The sequence below is a fragment of the Neolamprologus multifasciatus genome, chromosome 20 (assembly GCF_963576455.1).
Source record: "Neolamprologus multifasciatus chromosome 20, fNeoMul1.2, whole genome shotgun sequence".
Classification (NCBI taxonomy): Eukaryota; Metazoa; Chordata; class Actinopteri; order Cichliformes; family Cichlidae; genus Neolamprologus; species Neolamprologus multifasciatus.
Window position 1 is genome coordinate 6220968 of NC_140458.1, and position 27682 is coordinate 6248649.

The 27682-nt window shown below is 39.0% G+C and overlaps 3 protein-coding genes across 6 annotated transcripts; 1 reads left to right on the forward strand and 2 right to left on the reverse strand.

Moving 5' to 3' along the window:
• Positions 1 to 3785: 3785 nt before the first annotated feature.
• bcas1 (brain enriched myelin associated protein 1) lies at positions 3786 to 19799 on the reverse strand. Of its 4 annotated transcripts, XM_085146371.1 has the most exons (16): positions 19553 to 19799; positions 19334 to 19393; positions 19052 to 19136; positions 17011 to 17423; positions 11568 to 11747; positions 10558 to 10617; positions 10243 to 10278; positions 9751 to 9966; positions 9543 to 9629; positions 7276 to 7317; positions 7072 to 7137; positions 6748 to 6786; positions 6009 to 6131; positions 5807 to 5887; positions 5247 to 5465; positions 3786 to 4823 (listed from the first exon to the last, which is right to left on the reverse strand). In XM_085146371.1, the coding sequence occupies exons 2-16, from the start codon at positions 19373 to 19375 to the stop codon at positions 4743 to 4745; spliced, it is 1770 nt and encodes a 589-aa protein (XP_085002497.1). In that variant the 5' UTR covers positions 19376 to 19393; positions 19553 to 19799; the 3' UTR covers positions 3786 to 4742. The 4 variants fall into 4 exon arrangements, with proteins under 4 accessions (XP_085002497.1, XP_085002499.1, XP_085002498.1 ...); XM_085146373.1 differs by lacking the exon at positions 9543 to 9629 and having other exon boundaries at positions 19553 to 19797; XM_085146372.1 differs by lacking the exon at positions 5807 to 5887 and having other exon boundaries at positions 19553 to 19797.
• Positions 13241 to 17003, reverse strand: LOC146494249 (uncharacterized). The gene has a single exon (XM_085146375.1). It carries the CDS (start codon positions 15686 to 15688, stop codon positions 15059 to 15061), a length of 630 nt encoding a protein of 209 aa, XP_085002501.1. The 5' UTR covers positions 15689 to 17003; the 3' UTR covers positions 13241 to 15058.
• A 1351-nt stretch (positions 19800 to 21150) lies between the features above and the next one.
• Positions 21151 to 26578, forward strand: pfdn4 (prefoldin subunit 4). The gene is made up of 4 exons (XM_085145108.1): positions 21151 to 21279; positions 22649 to 22756; positions 24073 to 24213; positions 25504 to 26578. The coding sequence occupies exons 1-4, from the start codon at positions 21253 to 21255 to the stop codon at positions 25633 to 25635; spliced, it is 408 nt and encodes a 135-aa protein (XP_085001234.1). The 5' UTR covers positions 21151 to 21252; the 3' UTR covers positions 25636 to 26578.
• Positions 26579 to 27682: the final 1104 nt, after the last annotated feature.

Genomic DNA, 27682 nt, shown 5'->3' on the forward strand with positions numbered 1-27682 from the left:
AGGCACCACATGTGACACATCGAGGCCTCCCGGTCATTTCCTATTGTTCAGCAACCACAAAGCCTCTGTGAAAAGCTATCAGTCTGAAGCAGCAGTATCATTCCTCAGGATGATGAAATTGCCAAAAGATGTTGTAGCCCATCACGGGAAATGCCTTTTATCTTAAGGCAGTGGTTGTTTGTGTCTAATCCTACAAATATATCTTTAGCTGGCTGGAACTTTTATCATTGATTTACTATGATAATTTAAATAGCATTCATCATCTGTAGTGGCAATGACAGCAACAAGTGGCCGAGCATTGTTTACTTTTAACTGATTTAATTAACTCTGCGCTATTGTTTGACATTATGCTAATAGATTTTTTTGAAGTCATTATCTCAGATAGTTTCTTTATTAAAACATTTAGCTAAAAGCAGTTAAATCTAATTAAAGAAGGGGTATCTGTAAGAAAAAAGCGCAGTACTTTAGAGAATTATTATGTATTCTGCGGGCAGACATCCTAACAGGAATTGGATCAGCGACTCGGGGACGGCTGTGATGGCTTGTTTTTTGTCTTGACGTGTCAGGAGCAGCTGACCGCATTGTTCTCCTTCAGATTCACAGCCTGAGTTCTTTCATAATCCTGGTGTCGCTTCTGAAAGACACTGATAATACGTAAGCTTCTTTATCACCCCGAACGTTTATTCAGTTCTACCAGCTGTTGTGTTCTGTTGATCATAGAAGTATCAGTGGCCAAACAGAAATTCTCACAGTTCATACTGAAAACAGTACCCGTCTTTTCTGTGTAGAAAATGTAGAAACTGGGTGAAGGAAGTGTCTCTTTGTCCTGCTGCTAATGCCCCGCTGTCTGCGTGACCTCTTTTGACGACTTTTTTTTTTCCTGACCTTTCTTTGTTTCACTATGACCTCTCAGTGAAGTGCATAAATGACAGTTACACATAAAAAAGACACAAAGGATATACATTATTTGTTGATTAACTGTGCAGGAAAAATATATGCAAATGATATAAAAAAGCAAAGAATTTAATCTTTTTAAATTATGGTGATAGTGACGTATGTATTTGCAAACGTAACACTCTCTTGTTATTAGTTATAATGATGGCAGTCACGTCAGTCTCTTGTCCTTCAGACTGCAATGCTTCATCTCTTCTATAAAATTATACGTTATGAGCACCACACCTAAAACTGAAACTGATTTGTTCTGTTTACAAAACTAAGCAAAACCAGCTTAGCAGCCTGGACACACAACAGCTGTGGTATTTGCGCGCATTCCCAAGTTTCTAGCAAGTTAAGCACACATAATAACATGTAAAGAGCATCTTTTATTATCTCTACTCTTAAAATGATCCCAAAGTTGTAACAATGTGCTCAGATTCTACCTACTTAGAACAAAGTTTGATGTATCCAAGTGTAAAAACAGAAGCTAAAGTGTTTTTTGTCTAAATGTATGCCTGTATACTTGTTCTTAAGATGAACACTTATCTATCAGTTGAAGGCAGATCATGATTACGTCACTCATTTGCATCCCTACAGCAGTATAATCGAATTTTCTGCTCAAAAGACTAAAACAAACAAACAAAAAATGTAAAGACACAGTTGGTAGCATCTGCGTTACAAAACTTCCCTAACAGACACGCACATGCATGTGTTGTCCCCGTAAGCACTGCAGGGGGAACACATTGAGATATTTAGCTTGCTTTTTCCTTATAGGTAAAAAAAATTCCATCAGTTTGTGAAGGGATCAGAACCGGTTATGACGGTTTTCTTTTTTCTTTTCATTAGTACCCAGAATAGTTTTAACCTCTCATATTCCATATTACTAGCAAGCACTGCCATGATGCACATTAGTGCTGACAGGAGGCCTCCTATCAGGCCTCTCCTCCCACTCTTCCCCTGTTTCACCCCCTCTGAGCTCAGTGCATTCACACAGTCACATGCATTGTCCTAGGATGAACTGCAGCAACATGGTGGCTGAGAAAATCTGCTGCACTGTGTACAGTCCATGCATTGTTAAATCCATACTTGGGAACTATCTCTTTATTAATAAGCCTTTTTAGGTCATTAGCGTATGTGATTGTGCAAAAAAAAAAAGAAAAAAAAAAGGGACCGACTAGTCCTTGTGACGCGCAATCACTTTCCCAACTGTATGGAAAAAGAGTTCCTTTAACTCTCACTCCCAGAACGCTGCGTGTAGGGGCATGCAGCTGTTATCATCATCTTCACTGTTATTTGCCAAGTCGCTAAATACAGAAAAGGCTGAGCAAATTTCTAAATAACTGCACAAGGAAGTTTAAAACATCTGGAACTGTTAGCAAGGCCACAAAGTTGCTTGTGATTTCCAGTTAAAGTGTTGTGTAAGGGCATCTTTTTAGTCACTCTTCCAATTAGTTTTAGTAATCTAAGCGAGATGTGCGAGTAGTTTTGCTTTCCTCTTCACTTCCGTCTCATTAAAACTCAGTCAGAACTCCTCCCTCCCAGATTCATCAACACTATACTCTGTTTGCTAATGAAAATGAGCTCTTCACACATAAACAAAACTGCTGGCAAAGTCGTCACAGTGTATCTTAATTGAGACATTCCTCCAGGGAAAGGAGAGACAATGGAGCACGTGTCTTAAGCTGTGCAAGCAGCAGTACCTCACTTTTTCTCCCTCAGTGCCGTGGCAATTACTTTGATGCACAATTTAAAATGATCACACCTATTATAGACAGTAATACAAGAATAGTGTGCCTCATTGATAACAAAGGAGCAGTGTGAGTTATGCCTTCGGGGGCTGCGACTCATCACTTAATGGTGGGTGAATAGTGGTTCTCAGACACTTCTATCTAAAACACATCCTTCCAGAGGCTGCACACTGCGCCATCAATCATAGAAATTACATCATAAAAGGAGAAGATGATTTGAGGTCTTCTTTTACCTGAAATATCAAATTCCTTAGATCTTATTTTACAATTTCTATCTCCAAGGTATGCCTCACAGACACTAAAACTCAGCAGTAATGTCCAACAGCCATCTGTCTGTCGAAAATAAAAATATGACCTCTACTCTGGTTAATTTGCTTTTTCTCCAGTTAACAAACATTTATTTGTTGGCATTACAAATATATACAAGTGTGTGACAAATTAAAGGAAAAACAAACAAAAGAGGAAAACCATTTCCAAAACACACTCCCTAACTTGTTTTTTTTGACCATGGCGGCGCGTTAGCCAGCTGTCTAGCATGTTAGACCACTCATTCAAATGGAAACCGATCTGTTGACAGCGAAGGCCACAGAATGCGATTTGAATTCTTGTACATACTTGTGGCTCGAGGTGCCATCTTGGAAGAGGCCACTCCCAACAGAAGCATTTCATCATAATAAAGGGTTGAGATGGCTCCCCATAATCTTATAATGATTTGCACCGTCTCTGCCCTATATAAAAATGTTGCCATGCAACCACCACATCCTCTCACCAAAGGGGTCAATGGATCAGGTTTTTCCTTTGATTTGTCAGACATCTTCACGAACATGAGTCAGACTTACAGTATTTGGCTTAACACCCAGATTGGGTGGAGAGTGATACGCTACACCTTTGCTGCACTCTTATATGCATAAATATGGTTGCTATGACACTGCTCATGCAATAGAGGCATCTTTTATTTATTTATTTTTTGGCCAGACATGCCTGGTCATCTTCTTCTTTGTTTTTTAAATTGCTGGAACATCCAATTATTCTCGATAACGCTCCTCATGCTTTTATAGCTTACATTAAAAAGGAAAACTCTGAAGCAAAACAGGCATGTGGTATATTTATTTGCATTTATTGTCTTCAGGATAGCTCGAGTTTCACATGCACACTACATAACGACAAACTACAGCGTCACATTAATTGCACATACGTCTGACACAGTTTACTTACGCCGGAAAACTTTTGTTAGTTGACGCGAGACAAAGTGCTAAAATCAAAATAAAAAGCTTCTCGGTTGTGATTTATGAGTAATGCAGAGCGTACCACAAGGACACATTTGCACAAAGACACCGTTTCAATACCTCGCATGCATTTTTAAGCATTTGTTGAGTATTTACAATCAGTTCCCCAAAGATCAGTAGAGATTGTGATGTCCCATATAAGCTAAAAGATAGCTGTTCTGGCATGTACCTTTTTGTTTTAGTCCACATATAACTTGCATAGAGTTCAAAAATCGGTAAGCACACTCTGCTATATAAACTTTAATACTCCTTAGACCAGCTCCATTAAGAGCATTTCTATGACTCATACCTACGTCCTTCATGTTAACCACTGCATTACCTTAACTGCGTGAATTCTCTGGTGTGAAGTGTAAAAATAGAACCTATATGACATTGAGTTTTATCGATTTAACACATAATAGTTGTTCAAGGCAAAGCATGGCACTATATATTGCATAAGCCCAGTATGTTAGATTGCAAAACAGAGAAAAGTCATTTTGAACGTCTGTAGAAAATGTCACATTTATGTGACAAAAAATATGTCCAAGCAACCTCTGACCATTTTAAATCTCCACAAGTTCAACTCCCTGCTAACTGTTCTGTCCACTTTCCTTTATTCTTCCAAAATCTTACCATTGCTATTGTGACTTTTAAGCAGTAACAATTAAAAAACAAAGTAATCAAAGTAACTCAGGGGATTCAAGAAGGTGATAAGAGAGAAAAAGAAGGACTGAGTACAAGTGAGAAGGAGGGAAGGAGACTGTACAGGAAAACGTAAGGGTTGCTTCTGGTCTCATTTGGCTTTCTCAGCTCCTTGAGCAGCGGTCAGTGGCTCTGTCTGGACTCCGGCGTCTGTAGAAGGACGTTTCTGAGTCTACAGTTTGCAGGGAGAAGATGGCACATTTTGTTGCAGTGTCTTTAATTTGTCTTTATTAAATGCAACTTGTTCAATATCAATTTTTATTTATTTTTTTGTCTTTTATAAGCTTTAATTGTTTTTTTTAGTTAAAAATAAACTTTATTAATTTCCTTCACAGGCATCAAATGTATTAAACTGGACTCTGACTAAATTTGTTACATTTAAGTAACGGTAACTGTCCTATAACTAAACTGCATTTCCAGATGTGTTATATCAGTCCGCTTTGTTTTCAGTAATGTGGAGCATACACCTTAAGTGTCTGCTGCCATCTAGTGGGGATAATACAAAAATACTTTGCACTATGCAGTGATAATATATTATAAGGATGTTGTGCATGTTTCTAATGTTAATATCTGGGGAAAGTAATGTTCTTCTTACCAGATTTTTAAAGAATAGCTGAATGGAGTTCCTCTTTTCCAGTTTTTTGGGCACACAGGCTGCATCATCGCCAGCTTGGGAAGGCACAGAGGCTGGTTTGTTATCTGCAGCTTGCTCTGAAGACTTGGCTGCCACTTTAGGTTCCTCCTTGGCTTTAACTGCTTGAGCTGCCTCCGCCGCTGCAGGTGGGGTTGGGGTCACCTTCTTGGGCTCAGCAGCCTAAAAGTGTCGCGGCACATAATGAAGCATTCAATTATTTCAGTCCTTGACGGGCTGGAGATTCACACACCGGTGGCTCATACACTTCACTCGTTAAGTGCAGATGGACTTTGAGGTGGCACATGAAGTGGGATTAAAATGTACATCTGCTGTTAGGACACGACATCATGCGCAACATCACGAGGGATGACGACATATGCTCAAAGATAACAGCAAATGGAGAAAAAGGCTTCTGGCAAAGAAGTTGTTTAGAGCATGTTTTAATACCAGACGTAATTGATGAAATTACTCTGGTTAATAATGCATCTGTTTGCAAGAGGCAACGTATTCCATGTATTTACCAGTCCAGTAGTTTTCCTGAGGAGCCGAACTCCACTTGTGGAGGCTGCCTGGACTTTTGTGGTCATGTGATCTAATAGTACCTCAAATTCACATTAACCTGTTACTTACCATTCTGTAATTTCACCACAATTCATGCCTAATGTATTTCAGAGTTGTTTCTTTTCAGAGATCTTATAAATGTTTATGGGAATAGGTTCTTACTTGGGGCTTGAAGAAAGAAAGGAATGGGGATTTTGAGGCGCTTTTCTTTTCTTCCTGAGCAGGTGGTGGCGGCTCTGGTTTTGCAGCAGCCTCCTGGGTGCCAGCTTTTGAGGAATCCACCGTCTTTAACCAAAGCAGGAAAAAGAAAAATATGTATCATGAATATTTACTAAAAAAAAAAAAGGGAAAAAAATCAAAGGGATGCTCATCAATTTAGGTGACAGAGTGAGAGTAGGCGCTTCCATCTGTGACATGAAAGAGGAGGTAGAGCAGTAAAAAGATATCTGTGATCAGAGTAGAGAGACAGCATATAATCAGATCAAGATAAGAACTAGTGAGGAAGTCCACATTGTCAAGCGCAAAAGCCAAAATCTGTAAAGAGGAAGAAAGAGGAAGAAGGTAAAGCCCATCAATATTCACTTTACATTTCAAGGATGTCCACTTTTAAAGAAACAACTAGTTAAACATTTTGGGAAAACTTTAATTCTTTACAAAAGTAAGAAAAGAAGAGTCACATAACCCCAGATTGAACAGCGCAAGGCTGCAAGACTGCTTCCTCGTACTTGTAGTCTTTCTGCTAAAGCTCAGTCAGCCATCTTGGTACTTTGGCCTCACACATAGTGTGATTATCAAAGTGACTCTTATGGTTATTTTATAGCCACTCATCTCCCCTAACTATTAAAAGAAACATAAGAAAAGAAAAAAAGCTTTCCCAGAACATTAAACACCACTAATTTACCTCAGTTTCTACCACTGGTTGTGGTACCTCTTCCTTTATCTACAGAAAAGGGAGAGTTATTTGTTATATCCTGAATTGGAAGAGCATAAACAGTGATAGTCATTAAATCTTATATCTTACTCATTTTGTGCCATAATGGGGGTTGTTTAATCTGCACAGTTTGGGATGTGATGCGATACAATTATTTAAAAAATGGATGAATTACAAAGAGTAAATGTGGGAAATGTTATGGTACCATATAGGTGTGGCAACATTATTGCAGAGGTGCCTGCAGAGTGAAGAAAATCAGGAATTAATATTCCTGAGCACTTCTTGCTCATTTACCTGCACTTCTACAACAGGCTCTTCCCCCACTGCTGCTGCCTCCTGAGGTTCAACCTCATTTTGAATCTAAGCAAATAGAAATGAATCTTTACATACAAAAACAGCTTTGGAAGAGGGTACGTGGTGTAATCAGAGGCTCAAAAGACCATTCCACTCCCTAAAAGAGTACAAAGCCCCAAGAGTGAGAAGTTGCCTTTAATTTACCTGCACTTCTACAACAGGCGCTGGCACCTCCACTGGTGTCTCCTGTAGAGCAAAACTGTTATTTTATTCTGCACAGATGCAAATTGCGATGAACATTTCAAACCCTGTAATTAACCATAAAGCATGTTTGTTATGTAACTCAGGCAAGATGCTTTGCAATTATCCAGTCGTCCGTCTCCAGCAAGGCTTGTGTGCGGTAGATTCATGTTCACATCTCAATACATTAATGTAACATTCCCTGAATGCAGCTGGGAAGATTAAGCAGGCTCGAGTTCACATGTAAGTTTACACCTGGCTGTACCTCTACTCCTACAGCTGACTGTTGCACATGAATGATTGTCTGCAGGACAGCGAAATGCAAAAGGAATTCAGAACCTCAAAACACATGAAAAGTTGTATTTATGGACTCACTATGTTAACATGACAATGAATGGTGACTTGTATCAACCGGTTAAGGAAGTTCAAATGCATTAGAAGAGTCAGAAAGAGCTCCACACTGTAATGTCAGCACAACCCAGGGGTGTAATTTCCAGGGGGGTTAGGGAGGTTATGACCCCCCCCCCCCCCCCCCCCCCCCCCCCCCCCCCAATAATCAGACCCAGCCAAAGTAACTCTGTTAAGGCTGTTGATTCACTTTACTCATTTCCGTTATTACCAGCAAAATAGTTGCATGTTTAATCATCTGGGAATTTACCCAGAGTGATTTATTTATTTAGACAGAGGTCTTGACCCCCCCCCCCCCCCCCCCCAATGTTCAGCAGATAGTTACGCCCATGGCACAGCCCCACAGCTCCTCTGGCATGAGTCACTTACTGCAGAAGGTCCAAAGTGCAGGACAAAACCAGTTTATAGATTGTGTACTCCAAATCACTTTGATCGAATCTGGGAGAATCTTAAAATATTCATCAGGGATATTACTTGTTTTAGTTTATTTTACTAAGTAAAAGTTTGTTGTGTTTTTTGGGGTGTGTGTGTTGTAATCTATTTTACTCACTTATGTTTAGTTTAATTGTTGTAAATGTGATTCTTTTTCATGAAATGTTGTCTTTTTAATTATTTCAGATAGCAATTAATTTTTTCCTCCACTTACTGTTAGCGCATGTATGTTGGAAATTTTACCCTCTTCATGTTGTTTGTCTGTTTATTTAAACTTTTTATTTATTTATTTTTGTTTATTGCTGTCTTGGTAGCTTGTAATTCTTCAGTATGTAAATGAACAACACGTTCTCACTCCCAAAGCGTCACATTTTAGGCTAGGTGACAAATCGTCAACATATTACGTTTTCGGCTACCCACCACGTTCCTAAATGACGACCTCGGAAAAATGAGGAAATATGAGAACCGTATGGACTCAATCTACACATGTTCGCTCTTTTTCTTCAAATCGCTTAGAAACATGCTATTTAACATAATTAATGTCATGGTTAAGGTCAGGAAAAAGGTTATTGTTAGGGCTGGAATACAGGGCTGGAACGTCTATTACCGCGGGAGCGTCATTGCACTGGATTTCGGCCATAACCCGCTGCGTACCATAAGAACGCCGAAGGTCTCCTTTCGCGTTCCTCAGGAACGCCCCGGGACGTGACAAAACGTCGGCATGTTACGCCTCGGGAGTGAGAACGGGCTGAAATGAAAGGTGTTGGGTTGATCTGTGTTTAAATATGGGACAAAATCCAGCAAGAAAAAAGAAAAAAAAGGATGCTCAAAAATGTAACAACATAACGATTTGATCTTGTAAATTAAAGCCTTTTTTTATTTTAAAATACACATGTTGTTTATTTTGGCTCTACGGAAACTTGTAGTTATGCCCTATAACACCTTTTCTGGGCAGCAGCTAAATGTAATGGCTTCTCGTTGAGCTCACAGTGATGCAAATGTGACTTAACGGTCAGTGCGGTTAAAAGAAAGGAGATGCAGTGTTGTGGGTGAGTATTTGTGGTGCTGGTGGGTGCTGATGAGCCTTGTTAGCCCTTTGTCCCTGCTTCTGCTCCTTATGCTAAAGCTACGATCTTTTATTTTTGTCTTTATGTATTATGCAAAAACGTAAGGACGACGTCATTCTTCTTATCTTATTCACAACAAATAAGAAAACCTGATTCTCCCAAGAGAAAAGGTTTCAGCACAGGACCAATGCTACTTCACAAAACTATAGCTCCGATTAGGAAACAGTAAATTGCAAATTTCTGGTGCCTCTGGACAAATGAGCTCTTGTTCGGTTAGTAACTGATGAGCCATGGTCAGTTTGAGAATATGATCATTTACTGTACCACTGCTGCAGTCTTGCCCGGGGCTTTGGCTCCACTTGCTGAAGCACCATTGCTTTTGGAGGTCTTGACTCCTAGCAATACCTCAAACTGACATACAGTATGTTTCACACTGTGTTCTCATTGAACATGCAGTGAGTGTCTACATGAATAGCTATTCCTTAAAATAGTGATTGGATCTTGTAATCTGCAGTTAAAGCTGTTTGTTTACCTTCTGGCGGAAAAATTTGCTCAGAGTATCTTTGGCTGATTTTCCTTTCGAGGACACAGGAGCCTTTCCAGCAGCTTTAGGTTCTTCTTTCACCGAGGCCTTTACAGGTTTGGCAGTTGGCTCTCCTTTGATTTCCATTTTCGGTGGCTCTGGAGGTGGGGGTGGTGGGACAGACATTCCTTTGGGTGCTGCAGGCGGTTCAGATATTTGTGCAACCTATTGAAGTAAGAGAGGGGCTGTTAAAGCAATGGTTTACACAGCCCTCTTAAACTGCAAAGACATTTTTGATGTAGCAGTTTTGTCAGATATGATATCAGCAACTGTATTTCCTTCCAGTTTCACCCAATAAAAATGCATTGCTTTGTAAAATGAGCAAATAAGACATCGTATCCGGAAATTAAATAAACCCACCGTGTGTAGTAAATATATACATTTAATGTGAAGTGCAAGATTATGGTTATGGGAATCAAAACTTATGGGTTATATGCTCACAGTAGTGGTTGCCGCTGGTTGGGTCTCCTTCTGGGACTATTTTGCAACAGAAAAGAAAGCATTTATAAAAAAGGTTAAACTGAAGCAAACAAAGGATGCAAAAAAAAAAAGCTTTATGCACAAATTCTGCAAAAATAAACCACCTTTTAAAAATAAATGTTACTTTTTAAATTCAGGAGCATCCTTAGTTCAAGCAACAGAAACAGAACAGACGAGGGCGTGACAGCTCATTGTATAGCTTCTGTATTAGATAATCAGAGATATGGTTTGATAAAAGCAGCAGAGAGTGATAGGTTAAAATGAACCTCTGTTCACCTTATCTTTAGCGGCATCGGGAGTAGCCGTTTCCTTTTTGGACGTTTTAGTAGGGGTCACCTGTGCAACAGAGGAATAAAAATGAACCGTCTTTATTTTTTGTGCCGTGATCCACATAAAAACACAAGAGAAAAAAATCGTAATCTTTAAATGTGAACTGTGTAAGCATTGTGGAGCACTATGTATGTGGCGGTTAAGCAGTGTGAAAAGCAAAGTGCCAGGGGGATACAGTTGATGAGACAGAAAAATAATTATTTGGATAAAACAGAAGCCTTTCATGAATGCAGACATAGGCCTTTATGGTAAGCTAACTGAGGCCCACAGAGGTCCCTGACAGAGCACATACAGTACATGCGCTGCCATTGTGACAGCCATTGTGCTCCGGAGATGGCGTAGGCCTGCCCTCGCTCTATCTTCACAAATCTCGACTTCCAACCGCACAGGCCTCCCTTGTGAGCTCACACTATGGGATGAACAATAGGCCACCACATTCCCGCATGTTCAAAGACTTGATTAGCATGGGGCTAGGGCAATGGCAACTCTTTAAAACGGCATGAATCCAAAAGGCAGCATGATGAAGAGGAAATACAATAGCTGCTTGTTGCAACTTTTCCATCTGGCACTGTCATGATGGCAGATTTTGCTACGGTTGCACTTAATGTCATATACAGTTATACCGCCTTCCCCTATCACTACATAGAACAAAAAAAAAAAAAATCAAAAATACACACAAACTAATGAAACATTTTCAAGCGTATTACTACTTATTACTGCTAAATGATTGGAAAAATGACCACACATATCACTTTGACTGGGGCACGACTGGAAGACGCATTAACCTCATTTTAGTTTTTTGTTTTGTTTTTTTGCCTGTTTCTCTTCAGAAAAAGAAGCAGATAAAAAGTACATGTGTTCTTTCCCTTTCCCCCCAAATAGTCTAATTTGACATGATAAACAGAAATAGCAGGAGCATAAAAAGTCAGCTTAAATTGCCAAATGATGCCACTTACTAGGGTTTTGAAGAAGTTCATAACTGGATTCTCTTCTGGGTTACTCTCCTCTTTGCTTTCCACGGGCTCACTGTCTCCGTTGTCAGTTTCAGGAACGTTTTCTTCCTTGGGACTGGAGACTGGAGTCACCCTCTCTGGCTCCTTTAATGATTCGGGCTCTTGGTTTAGGTTAGCTGTCTCCTGTGCACCATGACAAAAGAATTCGCCTTTGAGAATTATGTTAGAGCAGAGCGGAGCTGATATGTAAGCAGTGAGTGTCTTAATCGCAGTATTGAGATGGGAGCACAATTCCAACCATGCCTCTGCCTACTCGGGGCATTGTCAACAATCACCCTTTTATTAATGTGTGTGTCCCACCCCTCAGTCATTGATATTCAACAATGTGTGAGAGTTATTTCTCGAGAAATGTCAGGAAAACCAAATACCTAGCTATGCCCATATGGTGTGCGTCTATAAAATATGTGAACTGAACCAATGTCAATTCATTTATACATTTTTTGCCTTTTCTTGCAGTAATCTTGATACATTATTTTGGCCCAATTTATTATCCCATTAGAAACTGTAGAGGTGGGCTATTTTGCTTTTCCATATTTTCCGTTACAAGCACCAAAATAAATGTTGCCAAAGTTTCAGTTAATGAGACCAGCAACATAGACCTCCGTCACACAGGTCAGCTCACAGTAGCCAGACCCACATTCTACTTACGAGGGGCAGCCAATCAGAAGACAGAAGGTTTAAATCAGAGGAAAGAGAGCATAAAAGTTTGCTGTAAGCAGCGGATGAAGTGAGGAACACGAGGGCCCTTATCTTCAGCACTATACTGATCAAAGTGTATGTATGCCTGCATGCAGCCTATCTCGTCCTTAAACAAATGTGGCAGTCTGAACAAGACTTTGTATGAACCCGTGCAGTGATTAGTAACATCTATTTGCTTTTTAAAAAGATTTATTCTAAATACCAGTTCTCTTGATTTTCATATATATAACGTTCAGTTCGTCCTACCCCGTGAATGCATTTGCTTAATGAATGTTGCCCACACATAACTGAACAGTTACCAAAATGTACAGAATGAAGAATTACAAATAAATCTGTATCTATGTTATATATCTAAGCAGATGATAATTAGCTCTGGTAAAGCTGAAGATGTTTTTGATGACCACCAGGATGTGAACCCTGTGGCAAGTACTGCTAAATTTTATGTAACCGTAAATGTATTGTGGCTGCTATTAATCATTCCTGTATTATATACAGAACAGGTAAATAGAGGGATATTTTGTTTAACCTCCTAGGACCTGGCGTCCACATATGTGGACATCACATTTTGGGTTATTTAGACCAGAATACTCAATTTTGCTCTACAAGGGCCTGATATCCACTTACGAGGACATTATATTGCAACTGTTCTATCGAAATTTTAAACAAATATCCTCATATGTGGCTCTTATTTTTCTTAGAAACAATAATTAGGTTAAAAAAAAGATCTGGTAATTCTTTGTTTTTACATTCATCAGGTCCCAATCAGCCCAAATATCAAAGAGAAATTAAAAATGCATGCTGTTTATATATATATATATATATATATATATATATATATATATATATATATATATATATATATATATATAATTATATATATATATATATATATATATAATTATATGCTGGATGTGTGTGTGTGTGTGTGTGTGTGTGAGAAAGTGTAAAAAAACCAAGACTTTGTGTGTAAAAAGACTAGACATGTTAGATAATCTTCACTCATTTCTTTTCACTCTCTTTATATTTATACACCACTTTGCATTTAATCATTTTTTATTCTCTTCTATCTTAATTGTCAAACTGGCTCTCTGTCATGGAGTTTCTTTTGTCCCGTCTTCTCTCTGTAACCCCTAACCGGTCACAACAGATGGCCGCCCCTCCCTGAGCCTGGTTCTGCAGGAGGTTTCTCCTTGTTAAAAGCAAGTTTTTCCTTCCCACTTCTATCAAGTGGGTGTTTCCCATAAGGGGTCGTCTCATTTGTTGGGTTTTCTCTGTACAATATAAAGGACTTTGAGTAAGTGTTGTTATTTGGTACTATACCATTAAAACTGAATTGAATTGAATAAAATCTCTAAGAACATAAAGCACAGAATGAGCACAATATGTCCCTTTAAGTATTATTTGTCATTAAACACAGTTTGACTGAAATAATGAATGAATGAGAAAAGGAAACTTCAAATTAATATTTCTGTGTCTGCTTATTGATCACTGCTCATTCATAATTTATTTGTTTGTTTGAAGACTCGTGGATGTCAACAATACGGAGGACTGGTGAAATTATCTTTCAGTCACCAGGCTTGTTGTTTTTCTCAACAGCTAAAGGTGACTAAAACCTAAGAGGTAAACATTCAGTGTTTGAGCTTGTGACTGAGACGCCTTAGGGAAATTCTGTACATCACATGTTGAATCTATCCGGTTTGCACTGCCTCTCATGCATCTCTTCAGTATCACTCTCCACCTAGAGGTGTATTCAACTTCTGGCCTGGGAGTGCTTCGGCACACTTTGCCACAGGCTCATCAGACGGCAGTTTAAGAATCTTCAGAGGTGAAATGTTCATTTTCAGTTGTCTCAAGGATGAGAAATAGTGACTCATTTTTATTTGTTCTCTACTATCTTTGCCAGGCTATTTAGAGAAATAAAACAAAAACAAGGTTGGATTATTCTTTTTAGGATTTAATCCCAAGGCTCACATATACATCACACATGACAGCATCTATCCTTGATCAGCATTCTCCAGGGCAGTATTCTCCTCAGTATTCTTCTTAGACTAAAACACAAGGCTCTAAATCTTCTGTGGCGTCCTTCAGTTGTTAGTTCTTCAAGTTTGTTTCAATTATTTGTAGGATTTCTGAAAAAAACAAAAACAAAAAACAAACCCTAACCCTCACTGTTACCATCTTCTTTACAAAGGGCTTGGGTTCTCGTCCTGCTTCCTCTAAGATTACATGGGTTTGCTCAGGTGTGTCATGGCTTTCATTATCTTTAGATTCTTAACCTTTTCCTTTTCTATGTCACTTTCTTCTGCAGCTTTTTCAGAACTTGCAACCTCTCCTTCAGTAGATAAACCTTGGACTGAAGTATTTTCCTCAACACTGTCTGCCACTGTTTAAGCTTGATCTGAAAAAGCTCGTTCTGAATGGGAAAGACGCTCTTCATGTTCTCCAGAGAGAAGCACAAAAGCTGTGTCCTCTTCTTTGACGGTGCTGTTGTTATCCACTGCAGGCTCCTGAAGCGTGGTTCAAATTCTTGATTCTGTTTCTATCTCAGTTATCACATGTTCTTCAACTTCGATGTCTACTATAATAATCTCTAGAATACAATGTGGATTGACTTCAGTTGCTGGAGATTTTGAAGTAACTTCAGGCTCCTGCAATATTAATTTCTTCTTTGGGACAACTACCGAACATTTCTCCAGACTCATTGGTAGTTATAGGGCTAATATTGTCTTGCTCACTTATTTGTAGCGCATCTTGAGCTGTGGTGCATCATCAGGAGTGACCTCCTCATGGGCCAGATCCCCCTTAACTAGATTTCCATTCTGAAAACGGACAGCAGCTTCTTTTACAGGCATGTCTTCATTTGCGGCCGCGGAGTTTGGCTTCTCATGAACAACCTCAGAGATTGTTTCCGTCACTCCAGTCACTGCCTCTTTGTCTAGGGAGGTAATGTCATTTGCTTCCCCGGTCTCAGGAGTGACAGCATTAGATTCGGGTTCAGCGGTTTCAATCAGCACTACATCAGCTGACTTGTCTGCAGCTCCTTTACTGTTGTCTTCAGTAATTGCTTCACCTACTCCCAGCTCTGACGCAATTACTGCGCAGTCAGAGGCAACTGCCAAAACTGCTTCGACACAACTTGCTGCAGCTTCTGGAATGGTGGAAGTGAACTCCTTTGCCAGAGTTTTCTCTCTCGTCTTTCCCTCTGCAACAGTGTCGTCTTTTGAGTCAGATTTCTCAAGCCCCTCTGCTCTGATTGTTGAGGTTTCATCTTTTAAAGGGTCTCTAACAAGCTCCTCAGCTTTGCTAATGGCATGTTCACTCAGTGTATCCTCCACAGTTGTGGCTGTAAAGTCACCATCACCCATTTGTGTTGAAATATCTGCTTTTATGTTACTAATTCAACTTTTTAATGTTCATTCATTTCCGTCTCGATGGTCAATATGAGTTATAACGGCAGCTTCCGCTCCACTTGAATATTAAATTATGTAAACCAACATACAACTTGTGTTTATTTCCCGGGGCACGCATGATAATCGTGTGGTTGATCACGAGTAATCAGAAAAATTAGTCATGTAGTGTAACATGCTTACATTTGTATTTATTTACTTGCTTATTTAGTTGTTTGTTTTTTGAAATAAGCGCTAATCTACATTATGTTGCCCATTGTAAACAAAGCTAAAAAAAACAAAAACAAAAAGGAAAAAGATAGTTAAATGCATATAGTGCTCGGTGTGTTGGACTACATTACATTGCTAAGATGATTTGGAGTGTTTGGCAGGCTGACAAAATAAAATAATTTTCTTTGCACAGCTAAAAGTCGACATCAGGGAATTTTAATCATGCCAAGAGTCTTCTGGCTATCTGGTCAACTGATAATTGACAAAAACAGCACAACATAAAAAAGTGTGGCTTCCCCCCCTTTTTTTAGACATTCTCAGGAAATCCCATGATAAGATCAAAACTAACAATGTGAGCGGCACATCTCAGTGCTCTCTGAATTTCCTGTCGTGGGTGTCGGCGTCAGTGCTGCAGAGGCCCACGCCCACTAATCTTTGTCAAAGACAAACAACGTGTGACATATTTATCTTGCTTTATTTATTTATTTTTTAAAAAGGGTTATACCCTTGGGCATATGCACTCCTGCTTACTCTGTTTTAGTTCATGTTAGCTGCAGAATGATAAAATAACATAATTCAAAAACACACCACAGTGTGTGTGTGCGCTCTAATAAAGGAAGATGTGTGGTTCCATTTTATGTTTTTTTTAATTAAGGGCAAGCATTGTATCTGCTATATGTATTTATATTATTGTTGTTGTTTTTCAGAATCAATGGATGTCTATTGCACATCATGAGCGTTATCATAATTGATCAGTTTTTAAAACTTAGCTAAAGACTTTTCCTTTTCTCGTTGCTTTTAATTGATATGGCAACATTACCATTACCTTTAAAATTCTACTATGAGTTTATTTGTGTCTTTGCATACTTTCATTGCAGTACATACATCATAGATCCATTCAATGGCCATTCATCTGTACATTAGAAAATCCTTTTGAATTGCCCTTGTGTGTAAAATGTGCTATGCAAAGTAACCTGACTTGCTCTGCTTGTCTCTTCACAGTTTTGTTGGCAAATAGAAAAAAACAACTAGACTCATCTGATGAGAATAAACATGAAAAGTGCCCTCACCTGCTGTGGCTCAGTGGGAGGAACACTTACATCCGTTTGATCTTCACTCTGTGTCTCTTTTTCTTTCTCTTCAACAGTCTCAGGTTCAGCTTTAGGTTGTGATTTCTTTTTGAACAATTTGCCGAAATGACGACGACCTTTTTCTCCTTTGCTTTTCTTGACCTCTTCATTCTGGGTGTTGGTGTCAGAGGCTTCAGAAACGGCTTGGATTTTGGTGTCAGAGGCTTCAGAAACGGCTTGGATTTTGGTGTCAGGGGCATCAGAAACGGCTTGGATTTTGGTGTCAGGAGCTTCAGAAACAGCTTGGGCAAGATCAAGTTGACACTCTGATTTGACGATCACATCAGTTGATTGTATGGCAGAGTTTAAAGAGTGGGCCTTGCCATTTTGGCAGACTGTAGTTTCACTTTTGCCTGAAAAATAAAAAAGTGGCAAAATAAGCAAAATGCCACATACAGGAAAAACATTGAAACAAAGGACTGAAACTATTGCTAACCCAGGCTAAATTTCTTTTTTTTTTCAGGAAAAAGACTCACTTAAAGTTTTCACTGCCAGGTAGCAACATTTTACCACTGGGTGTGTTCAGATGTTTTCAGATGTGTGGTGGTGCTTGTGGTGGTTTCTTTCTTTCTTTCTTTCTTTCTTTCTTTCTTTCTTTCTTTCTTTCTTTCTTTCTTTCTTTTTCTGGATATTTTGCATTTTGCCAGGCTGCCATTGTAAACAACAATAAATTACTTGTCTGTTTAAATAAAGATTACATGGACTTACTATACCACCTAGTGGTACAAATTGGCATTGCATGAAAGTGCAGCCCAGCTCTAGTTCCATTTCAGTTGATATCTCTTCTAAGTCTTAACAAGTGCATCGCGTCATAGCTTTAGTTAATTTGGGGAAAGTGTTTTGTTACTTTTAACCAAAGGAAACTACATTAGGCACCTTTATGGACACCGACAAACTCAACAAAGTGATCCTCAAGGCCCATAAATCTGGAAATTGTGGAGCTTGGCGAAAAATGTCAAAGTCATGGGAACTCATAGATAATCCTTCACTTCGCGTCCATGATGTGCTAGGCAGTAATAGGAGCACATTCACCAAAGGCTAATACCACAGCAATGCAACATGGAACGTCAAAGCACATCATTCCTGTTAAAATGTATCAGTTCCTCCCCGCGACATCTGGACCTGGCAACATCATTTGTTGAATCTTGTAAATACTGCACATAGTTTTTGTTTTTTTAGCTTTGAAATATTTATTTAATATATTGCAGTTTGAATGACACACCTTATTACACCTTAATTAAATGTCTATTACAAAGCGATTTCCTGATTCTGGACCTTTTCTTTGAACTTCCACCTTAACAAACATCCCCCTAAAGAGTCAGCTTAAAAGGGTCAAAATGAACATTTCTGGGTTTTATGGAATTTATTTTTAAACATAAGTGTAATTTTATTTAGTATTAGCCCGTAGAGTGATTTTTACTTCTAGCTTAAAGAGAATTTAAACAGTTGCCATAAAATTCAGCAAAATTTCCACGAGCTAGTAAACACGGGCAAGTCAGTGTGAGAACGTTATCTCAGGAATCAACAGTCAAGAGCCATGGGAATCCCACAGTATTTTATTTTTATAGTGAAGACACAAACCACCACACCTTGACAAGTCAAATACTTGCTCCTGGTTAATTTCTGAGAAAACACCTGTGGTTTACTCAGACGCTGTGCAACTGGGAGTCACTGTGTTTGCAGAGTATTAAAAGGATTAAAGGATTAATCACCACTAATAAATTTGTAAAATTAATTTGCTTTTTTTTAATTGAAGGAGAACCGTAAAGTATATCAGCATAAAGCGTGATACAGTAAAACACAACAGTCTGACATTAATAAAATTCATTCTTAAGTAAGACTTTAATTTGCCAGTGTTGAGCATTGATTTGCTCATGCTTCACAGTGACACCACCACTCAAGATCAGGCAGAACATTATCACAGATTGCTTGGATGTTATTTATCCTAAGAGAAATTAAAAATAAAATAAAATTCACTTACCATTAATCTCCAGTCCGCCAGATGTGACTTCTATAGAGATGCCATTCACGGTTCCATTCTCATGCTTTTCAGGAATTGTCCCATTCTGTGAGTAAATAACAATGTCAGCATTGTGCTTTCTAGTCTAGATGGGTTATCTTTAAAGAGAAGCAGAGTTTTTTCACCTGTCACCTGTGCATGCTAGAGTTTTGGAAAAGTGTGCATCTTGTAAGTGATGTCAACAAATATAGAAAATGGCACGTGCAACTTTTAGCCTGTAATTTGTAATTTGCATTGTTTTACCTTGGATAGCTCTTCTATGTTTACTGACTGCTCGTTTCCCATCTTTTTCCCAGTTAAGATCTGCAGGTTGCAATAGAAATAAATGAAATAGAAATGTCATATTGTTATGTTGTACTGATAAGCAAAGATAATCTGCAAATAATGGTTAACATCTATTAAGACTTTTGCAAAGCCATTTAAAATTTTTAATACTGCTTTAACTTCAGTGAAATGTCTTACCTTGTTACTTGACTTCCTTCTTAAGGATATGGCGTGTCTGTCTGAGATGGACTTCCTCCTTTTGCCCAACTATGTATATAGACTTTTGTTAACTGGACACTTTATGTGTGTGTCAAAATGGGTGGGTCTGTTTTCAAGTTGGCAGCTGGATTTCATCTGGGAAAAAAAAAAGAAAGTGCTCTGCATTGGTGCTTTGATCAACTCACAGTAATCTCCATGTGGCATCCTGAACATACCCTGACGAGATCATAATGAGGTGTGAATCTGTCCAAGCCCGCTGTGATAAGGCGGTCCAAACAGTTTGTTGACCAATCTGGCGGGGACCTAACAGGATGTATATTAAGGATACTGGTCTGGCAAGCATCCACACTGAAAAAAACCAAAATAACTATGTTGGCACTGGTTAATTTGAAGAGAAAACTATGTTTTACTGATTTAGTCTTTTAAGATGCAGTTGATTGATAAAAATAAATCTAATCACACAGATGTGCTTTAACATACCCATTATGTTGTTTTGGTATGATCTGATAAAAAAAAAAGAAAAAGAGATCATCAAGGCAGCTTTGTGATAAAATCATGTCAAAATGTCTGTGTTTAAAGGCTGCTATGTGTCCATAGTTAGATACTATTGTTTATCACTGTATGTCAATATGGTATTGAAGATGAACTCATCTTTATGTTTGCTTTTTTTGTAACTAGGCCATGATAATGCTGACAACGGCTTTTGTTTATTGGATTTAACTTCTAGAAGTCATTTGACTCCTGGAAGATGTCAAACGTCAAATCATTCAACATCTTGTTAATGCAAGTCAATCAAAGTATGTGAATGCGTTTTATCACAAACAAGCATGCTTAAGAAACAAACTAAAAAAGACTATAACATGTGCACTATTTATTGACTTTATTATGGCAAGCCTTGGAAACCATGAAAACAATGGCTCGACTGTATCCTATAGACTGCATGCTGAGGTGGGAGTTGGATTCCCCTGTTTGGTGACTTCATGCAAGGCCTGCAGCTGAGGGGCCTCAAGAAAACTCTTCATGGTGCACCAACGCATAACAGCCTACTAGGTATGCTAGTGGCTCCTACAAAGTTAGATAAAGACTGCTGACTTTGAGACAGAAAAACCTGCATATTTATGATTTGTTTTTCACAAACTACAGGTGGTGCATTGTAATTCGGCCTAGACAAATATGAATTTCTAGTCTTTCCCATTACAGATGTATTCATTAAATATTTGAACTTGGGTGCAGTACTGTGTGCAAATATTTACAGAACAGCAGTTCCGGTTGACATAATAACTTGTATGGCGTATTGAAAGGGTAAATGGCCTGTATTTGTATAGCGCTTTTCTAGTCCCTAAGGACCCCAAAGCGCTTACCTACAACAGAACAAAAAAATGGCTGAATTAATTTTTAAATAAGTCAAATTTCAGCTTCTAGATGTAAATGTAAGGGAAAGCATCTTGCGACATATCTAACTATAGTTACCAGAACATGAACTCAACTAAATAATCAAATCAATCACACGAAAACTCAAAAAGATGGGAAAGAACTAAACAAACAGTTTGAGAGAAGTAACCACATTTTCTGGCCAACTTGTGGGGGTCAAACTCCGGATCAGGCCTGCTGATAGGTGGCAGTGTGGGGATATTTATCCCGCTGAGCGACGCTGCGGGTGAACAGTCGAAGAAGCAAAGATGGCAGCGACCATGAAATCATCCGTGGTAAGGAATATTTTTAAACAAAAATCCACTTTTTTGTCTTGCATATGCGTTACTCTATCGCCGTTTTAACAGGGGATGCAGAAAGAAGGTGGCATCGTGTATGTGTGCGAGTACGACGCCGAGCTTTCTCACGGCGGTGATATTTGAAAGCGCCGTCACACCCTCGTGTAGCTACCGTAAAGCGATATCTCCTTGTGTTAAAACACTAGCTCGAAAGACGTTGTAATTTTGCAGCTGTTGTTCGTCCGAGCTTAACAACTATGTGGTGTAACAATGAGCTCAATATCCAGATCAGGGCAGTGGCCGCTGCAGGTGATGGGACACCCAAGCTAGCATGCTAGCAAACAAAATAAAAATCGGCCTGTAGTTAACCGTCTAAGAAACGACAAGCTAAAGCAGTATATGTCCCCAATAAATGACCAATACCCTGCTCAGTCTCACTCAGTTTATATTTAAATGTTTCTGAGGGGCCAACAGCACAGTAGGATGACCATATCACAACAAGCCAAATGTGGAGCAAATAGTTTTCATGTGTTGGACAATGTGGGTTACGGTAATGCTAAGAGGCAGTCTGATAAAGCTGTGCGGGTTGCAGAGGATGTGACTGACGGGTACAAATCTATATGCACCACTACAAACAATTTTCCAGCTGTTGCTTTTTATTTTTTAAATGCAATGGTCTTGTATGGCAGTACTTGTTTAATATTTGTTCTGGTGTTTCATCTGCTGTTCCCCTCCTAAGAATCTTTGTGTCGAGGAGGGATGTGCTGATAAATTTCTTTTAGCACTGGGCAAATCAACCTAATTACATGTATTTGAGGTTCAAATGAAAAATGCTTAGTTTATTTATTGATTCTACTCTCTCAAAAGGAAAATTGCAGTCTAGTGCCAGCAAAAACACACCACATAACTTTTATTTGTGGTAGATTTGCCAAAAGCCAGATCTGTGCTGTGGTGAATTGGAGCCAATTCGAAATGTAGGACAGGAGGTAAAAAATAAAAACATTGTGCAATCCTGCATAAAGTAGGCCACTTGGTCACTCTAAATGAAACTGAATACAGCTCTTTGGTTTTATTCCTTGCGCTTGACTTAAAACAACAACAACACCACACATTATTTATAAGGCTTGTTTTCATCTTACTAAATGCTTCTCCATTCATAAGGTGGTGGGTCTTTTTTTCGTTTTTTCAGTTAAAACAGTTGGCCTGTCCTTGTGATGCTTGTGATTTTAATCTTTGGAAAAGTTGCTGCTGATCAATACTTATAACTCATAGCAGAATGAGTCAAATTCTGTCAGCGCATCCAGGATTGTCATGTTTAACAGGCTAAAATGAACTGCAAACTCTAGTCATTTCTCCTTGTTTGCAGGCAGTTGAAGATGTGAATGTAACGTTTGAAGACCAGCAGAAGATCAATAAATTTGCCAGGAACACGAATCGGATGACGGAGCTGAAGAATGAGATATTGGAAAGGAGGGTGAGTACTACCGGGGCTGGGAAGACACGTTTTATAGTCTTATATCGGAGCAAGGATTTAGTGTTCAATTAAATTTACAAAAGTCAAATTACACCCAGATGTGAGTTTTTATATCTAGATAAAATTATTACATTAAATTCAAAATGACGACTGGCACTCTGATCAGGAAGATTGAACTGGGCTAATGACTGGAGGAGAAGTCTGACTATTTAGCTTTTTATTTGAATGGGCTTGTGTTTGAATTCAACACAAAGTAACCTCATTCCTTTGTCACTTGTGCACTGGTTTCACTTTCTAGCTTAGTTGCTGGAAAAGTGACTTTAATTAGTTGTCATTATGGAAGCTAAACATTGTGTTGCTGGTGAATGATTGACGAATATCCATGGAGATGTTTCTAATGATCTTACTTTAAAATTACCCCAAAACCGACTCAATCGATGTTCTCATGTTCTGGGATCTCCTCCCAGTTGGATATGCCCGAAATGCCTCTCTGAGGAGGTGTGCAGGGGGCATCCTAATCAGATGCCTGAACTAATGATCAGCAGAGCAGCAGCTGTACCAAGTTCCTCCTGAGTAACTGAGCACCTCATCCTCAATCTCTAAAGCTGAAACCAGATGCTGTTATGAGGAAGCTCATTTCTGTTGCTTGTACCTGATCTTGTTATAGGTCAGTTTAGGAACCAGTTGGCCAGGAATTGACAGCTTCACCTTTATGCGCAGCTTTTTGTCAGATAGCTGCAGATGCTGTTAGTCCCTCCATCCTAGATCTGAAGGGTAATGCATTAATGTTGTTCTTCTTGTGAGATTTAAATCTTACGAGATGTCTTTCAGGAATTCCAGAATAAAGGATTCATTCAGGATTTTGTAGAAACATTAGTAGACGAGTTGTTTGCCTGCAGTTGTCAAATTCCTTTTGACTTCAGTAAATCATTACAGTATGGAAGAAACAGAATGAACCTCAAATCGTTCACATTTGTATTCTAGAGAGAAATGTATGTGAAAAGTTTGGCTTGCACCATATTCTCAGCCCCTGTGTTGTTACCCACACTCTCATCAGCTGTGAGCTGCTAATTTGCTGTGTATATGTATATAGTTATACACCCCCCCCCCCCCCCCCCCATTTGCAACATCTAGCTAATTTAACATTTACAGTTCATCCTGTTTTGTTTGTGTCATTAAAAAAACAAAACTGGATTTGAGCGTTGAATGATGCATTACACAAACCGATCTTGAACTGTGGCGCTAAATGACGCCTAAATTGCCGAGGTTTATTTGCAACCACCTCAAACTGACTGACCGTGAATGTCTTCGTGCAGAAAACTCTTCAGAACCTTCAGGATGCCAGTGAAGACCTAATGCTGTTTGACGACAACTCTCTATTTATCCCTTATCAAATCGGCGACGTCTTTATAAATCACTCCCAGGACGAAACGCAAGAGATGCTGGAATCCGCAAAGGTAAGTGTAACGCAGATGGTTTCTCAATAACTTTTCTAAATCACTGTCTTGTGAGCTTCTTTTCAAATTTTATCGATCACGGTTTGTTTCAAAGACATTCCTTTCTGTAAACACAAAGATTTATCCCTGTCGTGTCATTCCTTTGTAAGTCAGCTTATCAGTACTGGAGGCCAGCGCAGTCCCGAAATGTTGAGGGGAAAGTGAATTTTGCAGGCTTTTTGCTTTCTCGAATGTGTTGTTGTGCAGAGATGAAAATATCGTTGCATGCACAACATTCAGAACTCATCTAAACAGACTCACAGAGCACAGTTTGACAAATGTGCCTGTTGTGTAGTTTATAATTACTTTCAGAAGTGCGTGGACAAACAGTGCTAAATGCCTGTTCATTTATACCTACTGCTTACTAGCTATGAATCACAATTCATTAAAATCGTGTCATGTGTTTTGCAGATATGAATATCCTGTTTGCAAAATGAAAAAACGGCAACTTTGTCAGTTAAATCTAATGTATTAATTCCAAAATCTCTTTAGACCAAGAATTTCTTCATAAATCAATAAGGATTTTGAGTCTTTTCATCACTCAGACCTGATTTAGACTTGTACATTTATCTGATAATACATCATTTAAAATAAAAGCATTTGTTAATTGAGTGTTTTTAGAAATGCTCCACTAGGTAAAGGATTTCTAGCAGTCCTGTTGTTATGTCCAAAAAGCAGTCATTGTTATCTGTGCCTGACAAGTATTCATAATTCAGTTCCCTTTCAAAAATTCCCGTTTTACAAAAAGTACAAGTCTAAGTCTCAATTTTAGGTTTGAGAGCTTCCTGACGCACCTTTTGGAAAGACGTGTAGCAATGGCGGTGCTCTGTGGCTGCTGCATGAGAGACGTTAACCAACAGGGACTTCAGATTAAACCTTCTCCCTTCTGTAATTTCCATTATGTCTCCATTTGTCCTTGTGTTGCTGTGACTTTGTCACAATAGGACATACTGCACAGCCCTGAACTGATTGATTGAAAGGAGTCTGCTGCAAACCTTGAATGACAAATGTGTCGAAGACAGCTCAGTCATTATATCGGCAGATTATATTTTAATGTGGATTTATACCAGTCATTTTAGATGATTTCTTACCTAAAGTGATCTCCTTTAGTGTCTGGAATGTGCTTTTGATGACATGAATAGAGTCATTTGGTGAAATCGGTTTAGGAAATGTCTTGTGTCTGTTGCTTGCCTGCTGTGGGGAAATTGAACTGGCTGTTCTGTAATTGGAGTTTCTGTGTTCTGTAATCAGGAAACACTGGAGCAAGAGGTCCAAGACCTTGAGAAACAAGTGTCAGCGATACAGCAAGTGTTGAGTGATCTGAAGGTGCAGCTTTATGCCAAGTTTGGTAACAACATTAACCTGGAGGCAGATGAAAGCTGAGCAGTGAAATGGACTTTGACAGTTGCTCCAGTTTGGACTTTTCCACAGACCTCCTGTATCGGCTTCACAACATCCCCCAAAAATGATTTCTTACATTTGGTAGCAGCTTTCATTCATGCCAATGTGTCTGCAGTTTTGTGTTGCCAAACATGTTCACAAGGTCATCAAACAGAAATGTTTTGCGCAAATGAATAAATGTACTTCCTTTCTAATGAATTTCAAGTGGTCGCATAATCAATTTTTTCACTGAACTGATTACAAATTAACCAGAAATTAAAATATTACAAAGCTCTTTGTTCTTTTTACAGAGTCTGAAATGCAGCAAAAGCATTTGTGTCATTTGAAGTCTTATTTTTTGCTAATGTCAAAGGTAGGACAAAATGTTTGTGACACACTGGTGTACTCGTCAGTCAATAATTTAGAGTACACTGATTTGTACTCTTTGCAAAGTTTTGACATCATTCTCATCATTCATTAATTCATTCTGTCTGAGAGTTTTCGAGTTTGGTCTTTGACAGAAGCGATGAACAAGCGCGTTTTCAGCAGATGACGCTTCGCTGAGACGCGTAGTCGCAGGCTGAACGAGTGTGCGAATATAGAGGTCTCTGCTTTAATAAGTAGCCATACGGTTTAGATATAATTTAAAACAACATGCAAGAAATCTGCCACCACATCCACAAAACACACTTCAGTGGGGGATCATTTTTAAAAAGGTAAAAGGAACTAGCCACTCACTAGGTAACACAGAAGTTTGATTTTTGGGTGTATGTTGAAAATGCTGATTACATTATCAGAACAAGAAGACTGCACGAGAGCGATAAAGAGTGTATTTGTTGTTGGAGGAGGGGGGCGGGGGTAGTATAATCTAGTACCCAGTTCAAACTGAAATGCACTTCATTGATCTGTAACAATTCAGCAGAATTAAAAGATGAATTATGTTGTCTTTAATGTCTTTCCTCCATTTTAATCCGGCATATACAGTGTTCTGGATGGTTGGTGGCTCTCACAAATATCAACAACGCACAAACCTCATTAAATTGTGCCCTCAAGTGTGGCCTGCGTGAGCTAATAAAATGTCTGGGATGGAAAAAAATAAAAGAAATGGAGAGCTTGGAGTTATAGCAGACACCTCAGGAGAATCGAGATCTCAATTAACAAGTTTCCCCTCCCTGTAGGGTTCCTGCTGAACATTCATAGCTATGATTAAGAGGAACACTGCCCACACAGGCTTGTCTTTATGCACAGCTTGTTAAACCTCAGGCTCAGAGGAACATGCATGGAAATGACTGGAGTTATTTCCCTCATGGCCTTGTTTACTCAGTCTCTGCCCCTTCGCCCCCCGCATCTGTTCGTTTTTACCTGTCCGCTCGTTTCCCTCGCTTCCCCTCAAATGACGCACACGTTGATATTTATCAACCGCGCTGCTGGATTGATAGCTTTTAAAGTGGCATCATTTGGAGTGAATATTCAATCAAGGTCGGGTATAGTCTGCCACAATCTTTAGATTCATTAGTGTTTGGACACAATTTCAATAGGATGAAGTCTGTTTAATTCACCAAACACTGTCATCTTAATTCCTTTATTTGGAGGAACACGATCTGAAGTTGTGACTTTAAATAAGGTACATATATGTGGTAGGCTCTGCTTCCTTTGATTTAAAGTAACAGCAAAAACATACCAGTGGGTGTCTCTAGTTCCCCAGTAATTTCAGTGAGCTTGTATCTATAAGTAGGATCGAGATGAGCTTTCTGAGAATCCTCAATATAGCTGCGCATTGCAAATATACGTCCAAACATGCTCCCGTCATGTCTCCTGCAGAAGAATTATGAATGAAATGTAAAATAAACCAAAACAAAAAACAGCAGTATGCACCTGGGACATCATTTTCCCATACAAATCAATTGCATGCATTACATATACGACAAACAGTTTGATTTGCCTGCTTTCTAAATAATAAAAAGAAATGGTTGTTTGAGCGGGTATTCCTTGTTTTTCCATGAGTTTGTGCACACTTTGTATCATTTTCTGCGCTGGTGCTACAGTGAAA

What these genes read in the sequence shown, in the direction of transcription:
- LOC146494249 (XM_085146375.1), bottom strand. Translation starts at nt 15,688, where the DNA reads ATGGGTGATGGTGACTTTACAGCCACAACTGTGGAGGATACACTGAGT.
- pfdn4 (XM_085145108.1), top strand. Translation starts at nt 21,253, where the DNA reads ATGGCAGCGACCATGAAATCATCCGTG. An exon ending in ATGAGATATTGGAAAGGAGG is followed by an intron (nt 22,757 to 24,072) that starts GTGAGTACTACC and finishes GTCTTCGTGCAG; the next exon opens with AAAACTCTTCAGAACCTTCA. An exon ending in AGATGCTGGAATCCGCAAAG is followed by an intron (nt 24,214 to 25,503) that starts GTAAGTGTAACG and finishes TTCTGTAATCAG; the next exon opens with GAAACACTGGAGCAAGAGGT.
- bcas1 (XM_085146371.1), bottom strand. Translation starts at nt 19,375, where the DNA reads ATGGGAAACGAGCAGTCAGTAAACATAGAAGAGCTATCCAAG. An exon ending in AACCAGCGGCAACCACTACT is followed by an intron (nt 9,967 to 10,242) that starts GTGAGCATATAA and finishes TTACTTCAATAG; the next exon opens with GTTGCACAAATATCTGAACC. An exon ending in GCAAATTTTTCCGCCAGAAG is followed by an intron (nt 9,630 to 9,750) that starts GTAAACAAACAG and finishes ACTGTATGTCAG; the next exon opens with TTTGAGGTATTGCTAGGAGT.